The 19,139-nt window shown below is 36.9% G+C and overlaps 1 protein-coding gene across 1 annotated transcript in view; it reads right to left on the minus strand.

Moving 5' to 3' along the window:
• The window catches only part of GTF2A1L (general transcription factor IIA subunit 1 like), a 52,301-nt gene that overhangs the window by 2,589 nt on the left and 30,573 nt on the right, over window positions 1-19,139 (minus strand). Inside the window, exon 9 of the mRNA XM_070511486.1 lies at window positions 18,784-18,873. Within this exon, the coding sequence (XP_070367587.1) occupies window positions 18,784-18,873 (90 nt within the window). The remainder of the gene's footprint in view (window positions 1-18,783; window positions 18,874-19,139) is intronic.

A 19,139-nucleotide genomic window follows, 5' to 3' on the forward strand; every position in this document is an offset into this window, starting at 1 on the left:
TAGACACTGGAGATATATCAGTTTAAAAAAAGAAAAAGTATTATATAATTTTTGCAAAAAACAGGAAAAAATTCCTGTCTTTGAAGAGTTTACATTTTAGTAAGGATGAGGGAAACAGAAACATAATAAATATGTAAGTATATAGAATTTTAAAAGGTGATAAATGCTATGAAAAATAGAGTAGGAAAAGAACAATCACAAATACAGTGGTAGGGTTGTAATTTTAAATAGAAGAGTCAGAATAGGCCTGACTTAGGTAACATTTGAGCAAAGACTTGAAAAAGGTTTAGAGATAAAACCAGGCAGATATTGACTAGAGAGCATTCCAGGCAAAGGGAACAGAAGTGCAAAAGTCCTGAGGAGCAGCATGCCTGGATTGTTCAAGAACACCAAAGAGTTCAGTATGTCTGCAAAGGAAGAAACAGAGAGGATGTAGTTAATATGATCAGCAATGAAAAAAGCAATGTTTCATTTTGAAGAAGAAAATCACAATAAAGCACTGAGCAAGGTCAGAAGATACAGCTTATAATCTATTAGATTCTATTGGCTGTGCTTTGGATTCAATAAGTCAGCCTAGATACAGGCAAAATAAAAACTAGGAAATGCTACTACCTCAAGAGGTAAGAAATCATAAAATCATTGTTACCTCTCTCGGTAAACCACAAGTGTCTATTTAAAAACCTTAGAAATGTATGATCTGAAATCAAGGGTAACAACTAAACCTAGCTGTTGGCTGCAAATGGTCAAAACAAGGAAGAGAAGCCTGTGACTAGTATTCAGGTGCATTTTGTGAAGCATAAGAAAATACAAAGGATAAACCCTCTATTTGTGTGGAAAAAAAAGTCCTAATAATGGAAAATTTCTTTTCTGAGTTTAACTCCCAAATTTTCATTTACATGTATCCTAAAGACTCTGGGAACACAACAGTGACAACAGAATCCTGAATGCAGCATAGGTGATAAAATCTGACCAGAATTAGGAGAACAACAGCAGTAGCAACAACTCATCCTAGTAGCCTTCTCAAGCTATATCATACATTTTTTAAATGTATGACTACATTTATTCTAGAAATGCAACATTGGTTCAATATTAGGAACTTATTAATATAAAAACTATATTACAGAAGTGACATCAGCATCATGGTGGAGTGAGTTCTCCAGGCAATCTCTCCCCTCCATGATACAACAAAAAAGACGTTCATACTCCAACAGAGGACATCCATACAACACAAAAGACATCTGAGAGACCCACACAGCCATACACAGGAGGGTGGAGCGGCTGGAGCACCCCTCAGAGGAGGTGGAATAGGGTAAGAGAAAACTTCACTCCTTTCCCAAAAGACTGTGATCTGGGACTGCGCTCAGCCTCCGAGAGGGAAGGAAGGGGGAAGGGGACACCTGTTCATGGGAACATCAAAGATCCCCGAGGTCCCTGGAAGCCTAGGGGGAAGTCCCCTAACAGGGCCAAAGCTATCATGGGGGATGACCTCATCAAGCCAACACTCCAAGAGAGCAGATAGTGAGAGCAGAGTGAGTAAGCCCATGAGAGCATGCAGAAGAAAGCAGCCATCCCCCACACCGCCCAGCGCTGACCCAGCACCTGGGATCTGGGTGGAATGCAAAGGGCTCAGAATATGCAGATCTTGACCCCCACCCAGTGGCAACAGGTGCTAACTGCTACCAAATAATACCAGGATGTGAAAGAACAAAGCCACGCCCTTTAGCAGTATCAAAAATTATTAAATATCCAGACCAGAGAGAAAATGACAAGTAACCAGAAATCAGTCCTGAAGAGACAGAAATATGTAATCTAAATGACAGAGAATTCAAAATAGCTATCATCAGAAAACTCAATGAGGTAAAAGAGAATGTAGAGAAACAATTCAATGAGTTCAGGAGCTACTTCACAAAGAGATTGAAACTTTAAAAAAGAATCAATCAGAAATATTAGAGATGAAAGACACAATCGATGAGATAAAACAAAATATGGATTCCCTGAATACTCGAGCAGACATCATAGAGGAATGAATCAGCATAATCGAGGATAGACATAATGAAATGTCCCAGATAGAGGAGGAGAGAGAACTAAGACTAAAAAGAAATGAAGAAAGTCTCTGAGAACTATCCGACTCAATTAGGAAATGCAACATAAGAATTACAGGTATTCCAGAGAGAGAAGAGAAGGAGAATAGAGCAGAAAGCTTGTTCAAAGAAATAATAGCAGAGAACTTCCCAAATCTGAGGAAGGAGATGGAAATCCATGTGAAAGGGACTATCAGATCTCCTAAATATGTCAATGTAAAAAGGCCTACAGCAAGGCATATAGTAGTGAAACTGGCAAAAGTAAATGACAAAGAAAAAGTACTAAGGGCAGCAAGGCAGAAGGAAATAACCTAGAAAGGAACCCCTATCTGGCTTTCAGCAGATTTCTCTGCAGAAACCTTACAGGCTAGGAGAGACGGGAATGGCATATTCAAATCTTTGAAGGACAAAAACTTTCAGCCAAGAATACTCTAGCTAGCAAAAATATCCTTCAGATATGATGGAGAAATAAAAACTTTCCCAGATAAACAAAAGCTAAGGGAGTTCATAGCTACAAGACCCCCCTACAAGAAATCCTCAAGAAGGCCCTCACACCTGAAAAACAAAAAACGTAGGGGGGAGATAGCAGTTAAATAGCATGGAGTAAGGAGATAAATAGGTAGACAAATCAGAAAATTGTAGCTATCCATGAGAACAGGTTAGCAAATACTCAAGTATAATGCTAAAGATAAAGGGAAGAAAAATACCAAAAACAAAGATAATCTTGTCATTTAAACCACAAACTCACAACACGAGATGAAATAAGATGTGAGAAAAACAACTTAAAAGGGGAAGAGGAAAGGGACTGAATCAGTTCAGTCTAAGGAAATAAGAGGCCATCATAAAATGGACTATCTTATCCATGAGATTTTGAATACAAACCTCATGGTAACCACTAGACCAAAAAAAAGCAGAACAGAGACACAAATAATAAATAAGGAGAAAACAAAGAAACACAACATAAAAAACTACATAACTCAATTGGTAGACTGAAACACGCGGGATGAGAAACAAAGGAAATGCAGGAGGACCATAAAATGAGTGATAAAGTGGCAGCATTGAGCCCTCATATACTGATAATGACCATAAATGTAAATGGACTGAATTCGCCAATAAAAAGACACAGAGTGGCGAGATGGATTAAAGAACAAGACCCAACAATATGCTGCCTCCAGGAAACACATCTCGGCTCCAATGACAAACATAGGCTCAGAGTGAAGGGATGGAAGACAATACTCCAAGCTAATGGCAAACAAAAGAAAGCAGGTGACATAAGACTTATATCATACAAAGTAGACTTCAAGATAAGGCAGGTAAAGAGAGACAAAGAGGGGCAGTATTTAATGATCAAAGGGACACTCCACCAAGAAGACATAACATTTATAAATATCTATGCACCCAAAACAGGAGCACCAAAGTACATAAAGCAGCTATTAAGAAACCTAAAACAGACAGTCATAGTAACACAATAATAGCAGGGGACCTCAACACTCCACTTACATCAATGGATAGATCATCCAGACAGAAAATCCACAAGGAAACAATGGAATTAAATGAAAAGCTAGACACTTGGACCTAATAGACATATATAGAACAGTCCATCTAAAAACAGTAGAATACACATTCTTCTCAAGTGCACACAGCACATTCTCAAGGATAGACCATATGTTGGGAAACAAGGCAAGCCTTAATACATTTAAGAAGGTTAAAATAATAACAAGCATCTTTTCTGATCACAATGCTATGAACTAGAAATTAATTACAAGAAAAAAGCTGAGAAAGGGACAAAGATGTAGAGACTAAACAACATGCTATTGAACAACCAATGGATCACTGGAGAAATTAAAGGAGAAATCATAAACATCCAGAGACAAACGAAAATGAAAACACACCATATCAACTCATATGGGATGCAACAAAAGCTGTATTAAGAGGGAAATTCATCATAATACAGGCATACCTTAACAAACAAGAAAAACCCCAAATAAGCAATCTGAAACTACACCTAACTGAATTAGAAAAAGAACAAACAAAGCCCAAAGTCAGCAGAAGGAGAGAAATAAGAGAAATAATAAAAATCATGGCAGAAATAAATGCTATTGAAACAAAAAAAGGCAGTAGAAAGGATCAATGAAACAAAGAGCTGGTTCTTTGAGAAGATAAATAAAATTGACAAACCCCTAGCTAGACTTACAAAGAAAAAAAGAGAGAAAGTTCAGATAAATAAAATTAGAAATGAGAGAGGAGAAATAACAACAGATACCACAGAAATACAACAGATTATAAGAGAATACTACAAAAAGCTATATGCCAAAAAAAATGGACAATCTAGAGGAAATGGATAAATTCTTAGACTCTTACAACCTCCCAAAGCTGAATCAAGAAGAAATAGACACTCTGAATAGACCAATCACAAGTAAAGAGATTGAAACAGTAATCAAAAGCATCCCAAAAAATAAAAGCCCAGGACCAGAGGGCTTCCCTGGAGAATTCTACCAAATTTTCAGAGAGGATTTAATACCTATCTTTCTCAAGCTATTCCAAAAAATTATGGAAGATGGAACACTTTCTAACGCATTCTACGAGGCCAACATCAGTCTGATACCAAAGCCTGACAAGGACAACACATAAAAGGAAAACTACAGGCCAATATTGCTGATGAACATAGATGCAAAAATCCTCAACAAAATACTGGCAACCCAAATACAGCAATACATCAAAAGATCATATATCATGATCAAGTTGGATTTATACCAGGGACACAGGAATGGTTCAACATGTGCATATCAATCAATGTGATACACCACATTAAAAAAATGAAGAATAAAAACCACATGATCATCTCAATAGATGGAGAGAAAGCATTTGACAAGATCCAACAGCGATTTATGATTAAAACTCTTAACAAAATGGGGATAGAAGGAAATTATCTCAACATAATAAAGGCCATATATGACAGACCCACAGCCAACGTCATACTCAATGGGGAAAAACTAAACGCTATCCCTCTGAGAACAGTAACAACACAAGGATGCCCACTACCACCACTCTTATTCAACATAGTACTGGAGGTTTTGGACAAAGCAATTAGGCAAGAGAAAGAAAGAAAAGGAATCCAGATAGGGAGTGAAGAAGTGAAACTCTCACTGTTTGCAGACAACATGATCTTATATATAGAAAACCCTAAAGAATCCATCGTAAAACTATTAGAAGTAATTAACAACTACAGTAAAATTTCAGGGTACAAAATCAACTTACAAAAATCAGTTGCATTTCTATACTGTAATAATGAACTTACAGAAAGAGAAATCAAGAATACAATTCCATTTACAATCACAACAAAAAGAATAAAATATCTAGGAATAAATTTAACCAAGGAGGTGAAGGACTTATACAATGAAAACTATAAGACGTTCTTGAAAGAAATAGATGATGACATAAAGAGATTCCATGCACATGGACTGGAAGAATAAACATAGTCAAAATGTCCATACTACCCAAAGCAATCTACAGATTCAGTGCAATCCCAATCAGAATCCCAATGACATTCTTCACGGAAATAGTACAAAAGAATCCTAAGATTCGTATGGGGCAACCAAAGACCCTGAATTCCTAAAGCAATCTTGAGAAAAAAGAACAAAGCTGGAGGCATCACAATCCCTGACTTTGAAATGTACTACAAAGCCGTAGTAATAAAAACAGCATGGTACTGGTACAAAAACAGGCACACAGATCAATGGAACAGAACTGAAAGCCCAGAAATAAAACTGCACATCTATAGACAGCGACCATTATCTCACACCATACACAAAAATAAACTCAAAATGGATCAAAGACTTGAAGATAAGTCCTGAAACCATAAAACTCCTGGAAGATAATATAGGTAGTACACTCTGACATAAAGCTTAAGAGGATATTTTCAAATACCATGTCTTCTCAGACAAGGGAAACAAAAGAAAAAATAAACAAGTGGGACTTCATCAGACTAAAGCTTCTGAAAGGCAAAAGAAACTAGGATCAAAACAAAGAGAAAACTGGACAAGGGGCGGAGCAAAATGGCGGGGTGAGCTGACCCGGGATTCTCTCCCCTCCAAAATACAACAAAAGATTGGAAGAACTGAATTTCAGAGAATAAACATAATGCCAGCTCGTTAGAGACCTACAGTACCAAGAAGGCTGAGATCATAACCTTGCTTTACCCCTTCGGAGGCGCTGGAACGGTAGGAGAGAACATCGCTCCCTCCCCTAGAGTCTGCGATGGCTGCGGCGCGGGTCGGGAAGGAGCGGGGGAGGGGCTGCGCGACCGGGGGATCATCCAGGACTCCTGCCGCTGATTCAGTGGACACCCGCTGACGGGGGGGGGGGGGGGGGGGGGGGGGGGGAAGCTTCCGTCCGCGGGGACCCTATAAATCAAGGGCCTTGGGAGACCAGAGAACAGAACTGATCTGAACCCAGGCCGGCGCGTGTGAGTAACAGCCCCACCCCCCTAACAAAGCCAGTGGGCGCAGCCATCTTGCCCTGAAGGCGGAGAGCTAACACGCCGCTCTCGACCCCCATCTAGTGGCGACAGGCTGTAACTGCAACTGAATTCTACCACCATGGGAAAAAACCGCTCCTCTACCATCCAGCAATTTATAAAAGCCCCAGACCAGAAGGAAAACAATAAAAACACAGAATTAAGTCCTGAGGACTTGGAATTAGGTAAACTAAGTGATAATGAATTCAGAGCAGCTATAATCAAAAAACTCAATGAGGTAGAGAGAAAGATAGAGAAACAAGCCGAGTTCTGGAGTTACTTCACAAAAGAGATTGAAATCATAAAGAAGAATCAAACAGAATTACTTGAGATGAAAAACACAATGGACCAGATAAAACAGAATACGGATTCCCTGAATGCCCGTGTAGACAATCTAGAGGAGCAAATCAGCATAATTGAGGACAGACGGCTGAATGGCGCCACAGAGGAAGAAAGAGAACTAAGAATTAAAAAAAATGAGGAAAATCTCCGAGAGATAATGGATTCAATGAGGAGTAAGAACATAAGGATCATAGGAATTCCTGAGAATATGGAAAAGGAAAATGGAGCAGAAAGTGTGCTTAATGAAATTATTGAAGAGAATTTCCCAAATCTAGGGATCAACGGAGAAATGTGTGTAGAGGAGGGTTTTAGATCTCCTAGATTTGTCAATGTAAAAAGACCCACCACACGGCACATAATAGTAAAGCTGGCAAATAGGAATGATAAGGAAAGAATACTCAGGGAAGTAAGAAAAAAAAAGAGAATAACCTATAAAGGAGCCCCTATCAGACTGTCAGCGGATTTCTCTACAGAAACCCTACAAGCTAGGAGAGAATGGAGTGATATATTCAAAGCTTTAAGGATAAAAACCTTCAGCCAAGAATACTCTATCCAGCAAGAATTTCCTTCAGATATGAGGGAGAAATTAAATCTTTTCCAGACAAACAAAAGTTAAGGGAATTTGTAACTAAAAGCCCTCCATTACAAGAAATCCTCAAGAAGGCTCTCACACTTGAAAAAAGAAGAAAGGGAGAAAGGGGACACAAGCCACAGACTAGGGAGACCGATGGATAGAACCAGAACAGGATAGCAAATATTCAACTATAGCATTAGGGTAAAAATAAGGAAACTACCAAAACAAGGACGATCATAGCACTCTAACTACAAATTAATAAGACGAGTTGGAATAAAAAATGAAAATAATTATTTAGGAGGGGAAGAGCAAAGGGTCTAAATCAGTATTGGTCGAGTAAGTAATAGACCACCAGAGAATAGACTATATTATACACGACATTCTAAATACAAACTTCAAGGTAGACACTAAAATAAAGTACAGAACAGAGTCACAAATCATAGATAAGGAAAAATCTAAGAAACCCAGCATAAGAAATTGCAGTATTAAATGGGTAGTCTAAACCACACAGGAAAAGAAACACAGGAAAACAAGATAATGAGCGACAGATTGACAGCATTAAGTCCACATGCATCAATAATCACTCTCAATGTGAACGGATTGAACTCTCCAATAAAAAGACACAGAGTGGCAAAATGGATTAAAGAACAAGATCCAACAATTTGTTGCCTCCAGAAAACACGCCTCAGCCCCAAGGACAAACACAGACTCAGGGTGAAGGGGTGGAGGACAATACTTCAAGCAAATAGCAAGGAAAAAAAGGCAGGTGTTGCAATTCTCATATCAGACCAAGTGGATTTCAAAATAAGACAGGTAAAGAGAGACACAGAGGGACAATATATAATGATCAAAGGGACACTTCATCAAGAAGAAATAACGCTTATAAATATCTATGCACCCAACACAGGAGCACCAAGATTCATAAAGCAACTATTAACAGACCTGAAGGAAGATGTTAATAACAACACAATAATAGTAGGGGACCTCAACACCCCACTCACATCAATTGACAGATCATCCAGACAGAAAATCAACAAGGAAATAGTGGAGCTGAATGAAAAACTAAAACAATTGGACTTAATAGACATATATAGATCACTCCACCCTGAAGGAGCTGAATACACATTCTTCTCAAGTGCACATGGAACATTCTCTAGGATAGACCATATGTTGGGAAACAAGGCAAGCCTCTACAAATTTAAAAAAATTGAAATAATAACAAGCATCTTCTCACATCATAGTGCTATAAGGCTAGAAATTAATTACAAGAAAAAAGCTGAGAAAGGCACAAAGATGTAGAGACTAAACAACACACTACTGAACAAGCAATGGATCACTGAAAAAATTAAAGAAGAAATCAAAAAATACCTGGAAACAAATGAAAATGATAGCATGCCATACCAACTCATATGGGATACAGCAAAAGCTGTATTAAGAGGAAAATTCATTGCAATACAGGCACATCTTAACAAACAAGAAAAATCCCAAATAAGCAACCTTAAAGCACACCTAACTGAACTAGAGAAAAAAGAACAAATAAAGCCCAAAGTCAGCAGAATAAGAGAAATAATAAATATCAGAGCAGAAATAAATACTATTGAAACAAAAAAGGCAGTAGAAAGGATCAATGAAACAAAGAGCTTGTTTTTTGAGAAGATAAATAAAGTTGACAAACCACTAGCCAGACTTACAAAGAAAAAAAGGGAGAAAGCTCAAATAAACAAAATCAGAAATGAGCAAGGAGAAATAACAACAGACTCTGCAGAAATACAACAGATTATAAGAGAATACTACAAAAAACTATATGCCAACAGAATGGATAACCTAGAGGAAATGGATAAATTCTTGGACTCCTACAATCTCCCAAAGCTCACTCAAGAAGAGGCAGACAATTTGAACAGACCAATCACAAGGAAAGAGATTGAAACAGCAATCAAAAACATCCCAAAGAATAAAACCCCAGGACCAGATGGCTTTCCTGGGGAATTCTACCAAACTTTCAGAGAGGATTTAATACCTATCCTTTTCAAGCTATTCCAAAAAATTAGGGAAGATGGAACACTTCCTAACACATTCTATGAGGCCAACATCACCCTGATACCAAAACCTGACAAGGACACCATGAAAAAAGAGAACTACAGGCCAATATCACTGATGAACATAGATGCAAAAATTCTAAACAAAATTTTGGCAACCAGAATTCAGCCATTCATCAAAAGGATCATACATCAGGATCAGGTGGGATTCATACCAGGGACACAGGGATGGTTCAACATCCGCAAATCAATCAACATGATACACCACATCAACAAACTGAGGAATAAAAACCACATGATCATCTCAATAGATGCAGAGAAGGCATTGGACAAGATCCAACAGCCATTTATGATAAAAACTCTGAACAAAATGGGCATAGAAGGAAACTACCTCAACATAATAAAGGCCATATATGACAAACCCATAGCCAACATCATACTCAATGGGCAAAAACTGAACCCCATCCCCCTGAAAACAGGAACAAGACAAGGATGCCCTCTATCACCACTCTTATTTAACATAGTACTGGAGGTCCTGGCCAGAGCAATCAGGCAAGAAAAAGGAATAAAAGGAATCCAAATAGGGAAGGAAGAAGTGAAACTCTCGCTGTTTGCAGACGACATGATCTTATATATAGAAAACCCCAAAGAATCCATTGGAAAACTCTTAGAAGTAATCAACAACTACAGCAAAGTTGCAGGGTATAAAATCAATTTGCATAAATCAGCAGCATTTCTATACTCCAGTAATGAACCAACAGAAAAAGAACTCAAGAATACAATACCATTCACAATCGCAACAAAAAGAATAAAATACCTTGGGGTAAATTTAACTAAGGAAGTGAAGGACTTATATAATGAAAATTACAAGGCCTTTCTGAGAGAATTGGATGACGACATAAGGAGATGGAAAGACATCCCATGTACATGGATTGGAAGAATAAACATAGTTAAAATGTCTATTCTACCTAAAGCAATCTACAGATTCAACGCCATCCCAATCAGAATCCCAATGACATTCTTTACAGAATTAGAACAAAGAATCCTAAAATTCGTATGGGGCAACAAAAGACCCCGAATTGCTAAAGCAATCCTGAGAAAAAAGAACAAAACGGGAGGCATCACAATCCCTGACTTCAAAACATACTACAAAGCTACAGTAATCAAAACAGCATGGTACTGGTACAAAAACAGGTGCACAGATCAATGGAACAAAATTGAAAGCCCAGAAATAAAACCACACATCTATGGACAGCTTATCTTTGACAAAGGAGCTGAGGGCATACAATGGAGAAAAGAAAGTCTTTTCAACAAATGGTGCTGGGAAAACTGGAAAGCCACATGTAAAAGAATGAAAATTGACCATTCTTTTTCACCATTCACCAAAATAAACTCAAAATGGATTAAAGACCTAAAGGTGAGACCTGAAACCATAAGGCTTCTGGAAAAAAACGTAGGCAGTACACTCTTTGACATCAGTATTAAAAGGATCTTTTCGGACACCATGCCTTCTCAGAGAAGGGAAACAATAGAAAGAATAAACAAATGGGACTTCATCAGATTAAAGAGCTTCTTCAAGGCAAATGAAAACAGGATTGAAACAAAAAACAACCCACTAACTGGGAAAAAATATTTGCAAGTCATATATCTGACAAAGGCTTAATATCCTTAATATATAAAGAACTCTCGCAACTCAATCACAAAACATCAAACAACCCAATCAAAAAATGGGCTGGAGACATGAACAGACATTTCTCCAAAGAAGATATACTGATGGCCAATAGGCACATGAAAAGATGCTCATCATCGCTGATCATCAGGGAAATGCAAATCAAAACTACACTAAGATATCACCTTACACCCGTTAGAATGACAAAAATATGTAAAACCAATAGCAACAAATGTTGGAGAGGTTGCGGAGAAAAAGGAACCCTCATACACTGCTGGTGGGAATGCAAACTGGTGCAGCCACTATGGAAAACAGTATGGAGGTTCCTCAAAAAACTAAAAATAGAACTACCATACGATCCAGCCATCCCACTACTGGGTATTTATCCAAAGAGCCTGAAGTCAGCAATCCCAAAAGTCCTGTGCACCCTAATGTTTATTGCAGCACTGTTTACAATAGCCAAGACGGGGAAGCAACCTAAGTGCCCATCAACAGACGAATGGATAAAGAAGATGTGGTACATATATACAATGGAATACTACTCAGCTGCAAAAGAGAACAAAATCATTCCATTTGCAATAACATGGATGGACCTTGAGAGAATTATGTTAAGTGAAATAAGCCAGCAAGAGAAAGATAATCTGTATGACTCCACTCATATGAGGAATTTAAAACTATGGACCAAGAACAGTTTAGTGGATACCAGAGGAAAGGTGGGGTGGGGGGTGGGCACAAAGGGTGAAGTGGTGCACCTACAACATGACTGACAAACATTAATGTACAATTGAAATTTCACAAGATTGTAACCTATCAATAACTCAATAAAAAAAAAAAAACAAAGAGAAAACCCACCAACTGGGAGAAAATATTTGCAAATCATATGTCCGAGAAGGGGTTAATCTCCATAATATATAAGGAACTCACACAACTGAACAACAAAAAGACAAACAACCCAAACAAAAAATGGGCAGAGAATATGAAAAGACATTTTTCCAAAGAAGATATACAAATGGCCAATAAGCACATGAAAAGATGATCAACATCACTAATCATCAGGGAAACGCAAATCAAAACTACACTAAGATACCACCTTATGCCTGTTAAAATGGCTATAATCACTAAGACTAAAAATAACAAACGTTGGAGAGGGTGTGGAGAGAAGGGAACCCTCATACACTGCTGGTGGGAATGCAAGCTGGTGCAGCCACTATGGAAAACAGTATGGAGATTCCTCAAAAAACTAAAAATAGAATTACCATATGACCCGACTATCCCACTACTGGGTATCTACCCAAACAATTTGAAATCAACAATCCAAAGTGACATAGGTACCCCTATGTTTATTGCAGCATTATTCACAATAGCCAAGACATGGAAGCAATCCAAATGCCCATTGACCAATGATTGGATAAAGAAGATGTGCTATATACACACAATGGAATACTACTCAGCCTAAAAAATAAAAAAAAAAAGACAAAATCATCCCATTTGCAACAACAGGGATGGACTTGGATGGTATTATGCTAAGCAAAATAAGCCAGACTGAGAAAGGCAAACACCAGATGACTTCACTCATATGTGGAATGTGAACAAACACATGGACAAAGAAAATAGTTCAGTGGTTACCAGGGGAAGGGGGAGTTGGGGGTGGGCACAGGGGGTGAAGGGGAGTAAGCATATGGTGACAGACAATAAATAACTTACAACTGAAAGTTCACAATGATGTAAACTATTATGAACTCAATAAAAAAAAGCAGATTCAATTTAGTTTTAAAAAATTGAAAACAATGCTACATTTCTACACATCTGTGTAGTAAAAAAAAAAAAAAAACTATATTACTAGCCCTAAGGAAACAAATCATATAATCATCTCTATGTTGAAAAAGTATTTGATAAAACTCATGCATTTTAGTTTTTTTAACTCAAAATAAGAAAGACTATGTCCTACACATACATACACACACACTCCTCTACCTTAGCCCAGAAGCTGTGACTGGGTACTTAGTGAGGAAAACCCTAAAAGTATTCTAAAGTCAGGACATAGACAAGGATACCCACTATTATCCAACTTTTTACTCCAGAGGTACTAGCCAGTGCAATTAGACAAGAAGAAAGAAGTAGAGATGTAAAAATTAGAAAGAGTGAAATAAATTTGCAGATGCAATTACTGCATCTCTGAAAAACCTAAGATAATCAATAAAAAAATGACTAGATAAGAATTCAGAATTTGTATCAGAATTCAGAATTGAGACAAAATTAATATACATAAATTCATAGCCTTCACTGTATACAAACAACAGTTAGAAGATACAGAAAAAGAGCCCATTTACTCAAAAGAGATAAAAGAGCTAAGAATAAATTTTAAAAATACTTGTTCTACAAGCACCATTCAATACACTCTCCTCTTTGAAATATGTTCGTCACCTGGCTTCTAGAACACTCCTGGTTTCCACCTAACTTTCTGGCCACTCAGTTTTCTTTACTGATTCCTCCTTATCTCTGTTACCTCTCAATTTTAGAGTATACCAGGACTCTTCTTTCTGTTTATATTCACTCTCTTGGTGATCTTATCTAATCTCATGACTTTAAACACCACCCATATGCTGATGACTCCCAAAATTTGTATCTCCAGCTCACACCTCTCCCTTGAACTTCAGATTCTCATTCAACTGCTTCAGCATCTCTTCTTGAATGTCTATTAGACATCTCAAGCAATTTAAAACTAGGACACTGATGTCCTCTCCCCCAAACTTCACAGTCTTCTCCATCTCAGTGAGGAATGTCCACTCATTCTTCTAAGTGCTCAGGCCAAAAATCTTAGAGACATTCTTTATAACTCCTACTCACTCCCCATACCTGGATGTATCGGTAAATGTTAGTCCTACTACAAAGCATGTTCATATTCCAACTACTTCTACCACCTCCACTACTATTACTATTGTCTAAGCCACCATCCTCTCTTGCCTGGATTAATATGGCCCATAATTAGTTTCCCTGTTCTCACCCTTGTCCCCCTTCAATCTACCATAAACATGGTAGCTAGAGTGGTCCCGTTAAAAACATAAACCAGATGTAATTTCTCTGCTCAAAACTCTCCACTGACTTCCCATCCAAAAACTAAAGTCCTTAGAATGGACTATAAGATCCTGCTACTCCCTTCATTTACTACTCTGGCCTCCTCACTGTTCCCTGAATACACAGGTGTTCTTCTACCTCAGGACTTACATATTTGCTCTTCTCTTTGTCTGAAATGGTTCCATCCAAATATCCTCATGGTTCATTCTCTTACTTCCTTTTGGTCTTTACCCTATCATGTTCTCAGTAAGGCCTCCCCTGGACATCCCATCTAAAATTGTAACCTACTCCTCCTTAACATCATTAAAATACCAAATTCTATTACTTTAATGTGATCTCAATGAAAATACCACCAGGGTTTTTTTGAACCAGACAAGCTGATTCTGAAGTCAATATGGAGAAATAAACAATAATATCGAGGAAAACTCTGAAGAAGCCCATCATGAAGAAGTACTAGCCCTATCAGATATTAAAAACCTCAATAATGAAATCAATGTAGTACAAGCCAATGGAAAGACAAATCAATAGAACATAGGAAATCGAGAAGTAGACCCAAATACATATGGAAATTTTAGTAGATGATAAAGGAATCATTGTCTTATCAGTGGGGACAAAATAAACTTTTTAACAAATGATGTTAAGAAATTGGGTTGCCACCTGGAAAAAAAGTTGGAACCATATCTCACATTATACACGAAGATACACACCAACTCAATCAAGATTTACATTTTAAAAAAGAAACCAAAAAAATATTTAGAAGAAAACATGGGTAAATCCCTTTAAAATCTTGAGCTAAGAAAGAACTTTCTATTCATGACTCAAAATTCAGAAGCCATAAAAATAAAGGTTGACAAATTCAACATCTGCATGAAAGGAAGAAAAAACATTGAAAGCAAAAAACTGAAGAAAAAGTATTTCTAGATATACCAAGGGCTAATCTCCCCCAAAATAATACAGAACTCTTAGAAATCAATAAATAGACCAATAATCCACTTTTTAAAAATATAGACAAATTATAAACAAGTAGATCACATAAAAGTAAATACAAATGGCCCTTAAACACACAAAAAGTTAAAAATTTCACCAAGATATTTTTCACCTTTCATAATAGCAAAGATCCAAATGTTTTATTACACTCTGTTGTCAAGGCTGTAGGAAAAGAAGCACTCTCAAACATTGTAATGGGAGTATATACTGGAATATCCTCTAGGAGAGCATTTTGGCCATAGCTAACCAAATACATTTGCCTTTGACCCAGTAATCCAACTTCTGGGGACTGATTTAATAGACATAACTGCACACATATGAATACCTTGTGTACATGGTCACTCAATAGCAAACGACTAAAACATAACTCAAATATTCATCATTAGGGGATTGGTTAAATAAATATTAATAATTCTACAATGGAATATTGTACGCCTATAAAAATATTAGCACAAAGAGCTCCGAGATATACTGTTAATTTCTTAAAAAGACAAGGTGCAGAATACAGTATTGTCTATGCTATCTTTTAGGCTTGTACTTGAATAAAGAGACTATAAATATATTAAGAAATTAATATAACTGGTTACTTATTTGCACTCAAGGCAGGGACATGGAGCTACTGGTAGGAAGAAGAAATGATGGAGGAGTGAGAACCAGACTTTTTCACAGTATACTTTTTATAGCATCTTGATTTTTTAACGATACATATGCAATATCTAGTCAAAAAACAAAACAGAGAGAGAGAGAGATACTGTGCAACACACTTAGCAATTACTCATTGTATTAACATCTAAGGGACAAAGCTAGCTATAAGCAAAACTTTGCTAAACTGTTAAATGAAGATGCAGCATATTCAAATAGTTTCACATTCCACTATAAACAGTATCCTATTTATTGCAAAGAACACTCCCATCTATAGTAACAGTGGTCTCCTCCAACCCCACTTTGACCTTATAGATACATTCTCTTTGCTAGCCATCTTCTGACTTCATCACTCCCTTTTAAAAACTTTTCATTGGTTCCCCAATACCCTGGTTTCCATTAAAATTTTTAGTACTGTTCTTAAATACTCACTGATTAGAGAGTACTCTCAGACAATTATATTTGTTAACAATATACATTTAATATCACTCCTCCTACCTAGCCTACAAGGTTGTTTTAAGAAGCAAAAGAATGTATGAGAAAATACTTTGAAAAATACAAAGCACTATGTAATTAATTACAATCTATTTCCCACAAAGCAGTACAACAAAGGATACTATATCCATAATGGTCTTAAAAATTCTTTGTGACTATGGAATGCCTACATAATTCAATATCTTATAGAGCTTTCTTCACAGAAGGTAATACACTATTTATAAGAAACTAAAATAAGTTTCAAACGAAGGACAGTCCCTTTTCCATCACCTATTCTTTCTTATGCTTATGTTTACCAGCATCTCAATTGCCATTTTCTACCTGTATAAAATATTATAGGGGAGAAAATGATATTTTTACAGAAAAAGATTCATTTTTACAGCAATTCAAAACACCATCCTGTTTTCCCTAGTATACTGAAATTATTACTGAAAAAAAGTCAAAGAAATAAATATGCATTAGTCATCAGGGAAATGCAAATCAAAACCACGAAGAGATACCACTTCACACCCTGTAGGGTGGCTAGAATCAAAAAGTCAGATAACAAGTGTTAGTGAGAATTTGGAAGAATCTAAACCCACATACACTGATGGTAGGAATGAAAAATGGTACAGCCACTTTGAAAAAAAGTCTGTCTGATAGTTCCTCAAACTGTTACCATATGACCCAGGAATTCCACTCCTAGCTATATCCCAAGAGAAATGAAAACATATGTTCACACAAAAACTTGTACATGAATGTTTACAGCAGCATACTTCATAATAACCAAAAAGTGGAAACAACCCAAATGGCCATCAACAGATGAATGGATAAACTAAATGTGGTGTATCCATTTAATGGACTACTATTCAGCAATAGGAAGGAATGAAGAACTGTTACATGCTACGACATGGATGAATCTTGAAACACTGTGTAAAGTAAAAGAAGTCAGTCACAAAAGACCACATATGATATGATTCCTTTCATATAAATCTCCATAATAGGGAAATTTATAGAGATAGAAAGTAGATTAGTGGTTCCTTAGGCCTGGGTGTGGGAATGGGAAGCAGTGGGGAGATATGGGAGTGAGAACTAAAGGGTATGGGGTTTCTTTTTAAGGTGATGAAAATGTTCTAAAATTGACTGGATCAATGGTTCTACATATCCATGAATATACTAAAAACCACTGAACTGTGAATTGTATAGTATGCAAATTACATCACAAAGCTGCTAAAAAAAAATAAAAAGATGTAAATATCCATGAATTAAGGACAAAAACTGGCCATCTACTACATAATCATAGTTATAGTGTCTTTAAAAAAAAAAAAGCAGTATTGTATTTTTCTTGCTAGGTTAAATTGCTAGTGAAATTCTAGGCGTGAAACCTGAGAGATACCTTCAACTCTCCTTTATTGATGATCCTCTAAAGTCCATCTAATCACCAAGTCCCATTGATTTTTCGATCATAATCTCTGACTCTTCCATTTTCTACACTGTCATCCTTAATCTAGACTCTAGTTACTTCACGTCAGCTCTATCCCTATTCTTCTCATTATTTGCTTCTTCCAAATCAGCAAACACTGCTAGCTTTTAAACCCAATTACAATTCTCTCAATAACGTTCTCAGAATACCAACGTCCATCCAATCAAGTGTGGATTTGTCCTACCAGGATTCTGGATTTTCCAACTTGTCCTCAACTCTGTCCCCAGTCCGCTTCATTTCCTAATACATCCAAAAGGAGAACATCTCATTCAAGGCAGAGCTGTCTCTTGACTGTCCCTTGTACATTCTACATGCATTCATTTGTCTGCCTTTTTCAGGCTATTCTACTCTGAATGCCTACTCTCCACACTTATCTATATCCTACAAATCATCCAAGACCTATTTCAAAGCCCCACATCACCCATGAAGGATTTGTGGAGAACTCCAACTACAAATGACTTCTTGCATTTCCAAGCCACTTTTAGGACTTACTGTCTGTGCCACATATCTTAGCATTTGATTTACATGCCACTCATCTTAGCATTCGATTTATATGCCACATATTTTAGCATTTGATTTACCTGTCACACGTTTCAGCTTTTGATTTATTACCATTTATTACCATCTTATTGTATGCCATTTTATTATTCCCTACAGAAACATCTCATTTCAATAAGATTATCTCCTCCTTAAGACAAGGACTATCATTTTTTTGGTGTCACTAAGACCACATGGCACAATGTGAGACCCAAAATACACTCCCAAAACTTATAGAATTAATTAGCTATTTTGAGATTAATTTAACTGTGAACTCTAACTCACCATCATATTCCCCATCATTTTACATATCTTTCTACTATAAATGCTATTAATGAACTCAAAATCTAAAAGGTGAATACAGTACCTTGTCATACTGACAGACAATTACATTATCCGTGTCAAACAGGTCTGACATATCCTGCTCACTAACATCATCTCCAGAATTTAAAGGGTCCTAAAGATGAAAGATGGTCACATTAAGGAATTTCATGATGCCTTGACTTTTTTAAAGATAGAGAGACTTACAGGAATAAAGGAACTAGAAGAGGCAGAATAGTATTATACTTAAAAGTAAAACAGCCTGAGTTTGAATCCTAGCTTAGCCACTCAATAACTTCAAGACTGACTTTTGGCAAGTTACTAAAACTCCCCATATCTCAGTTTTGTCATCTGTAAAATGAGGATAGTAATGAAACTCATAGGGCACTGGGAATATTCAAT

The sequence above is a fragment of the Equus asinus genome, chromosome 6 (assembly GCF_041296235.1).
Source record: "Equus asinus isolate D_3611 breed Donkey chromosome 6, EquAss-T2T_v2, whole genome shotgun sequence".
NCBI lineage: Eukaryota > Metazoa > Chordata > Mammalia > Perissodactyla > Equidae > Equus > Equus asinus.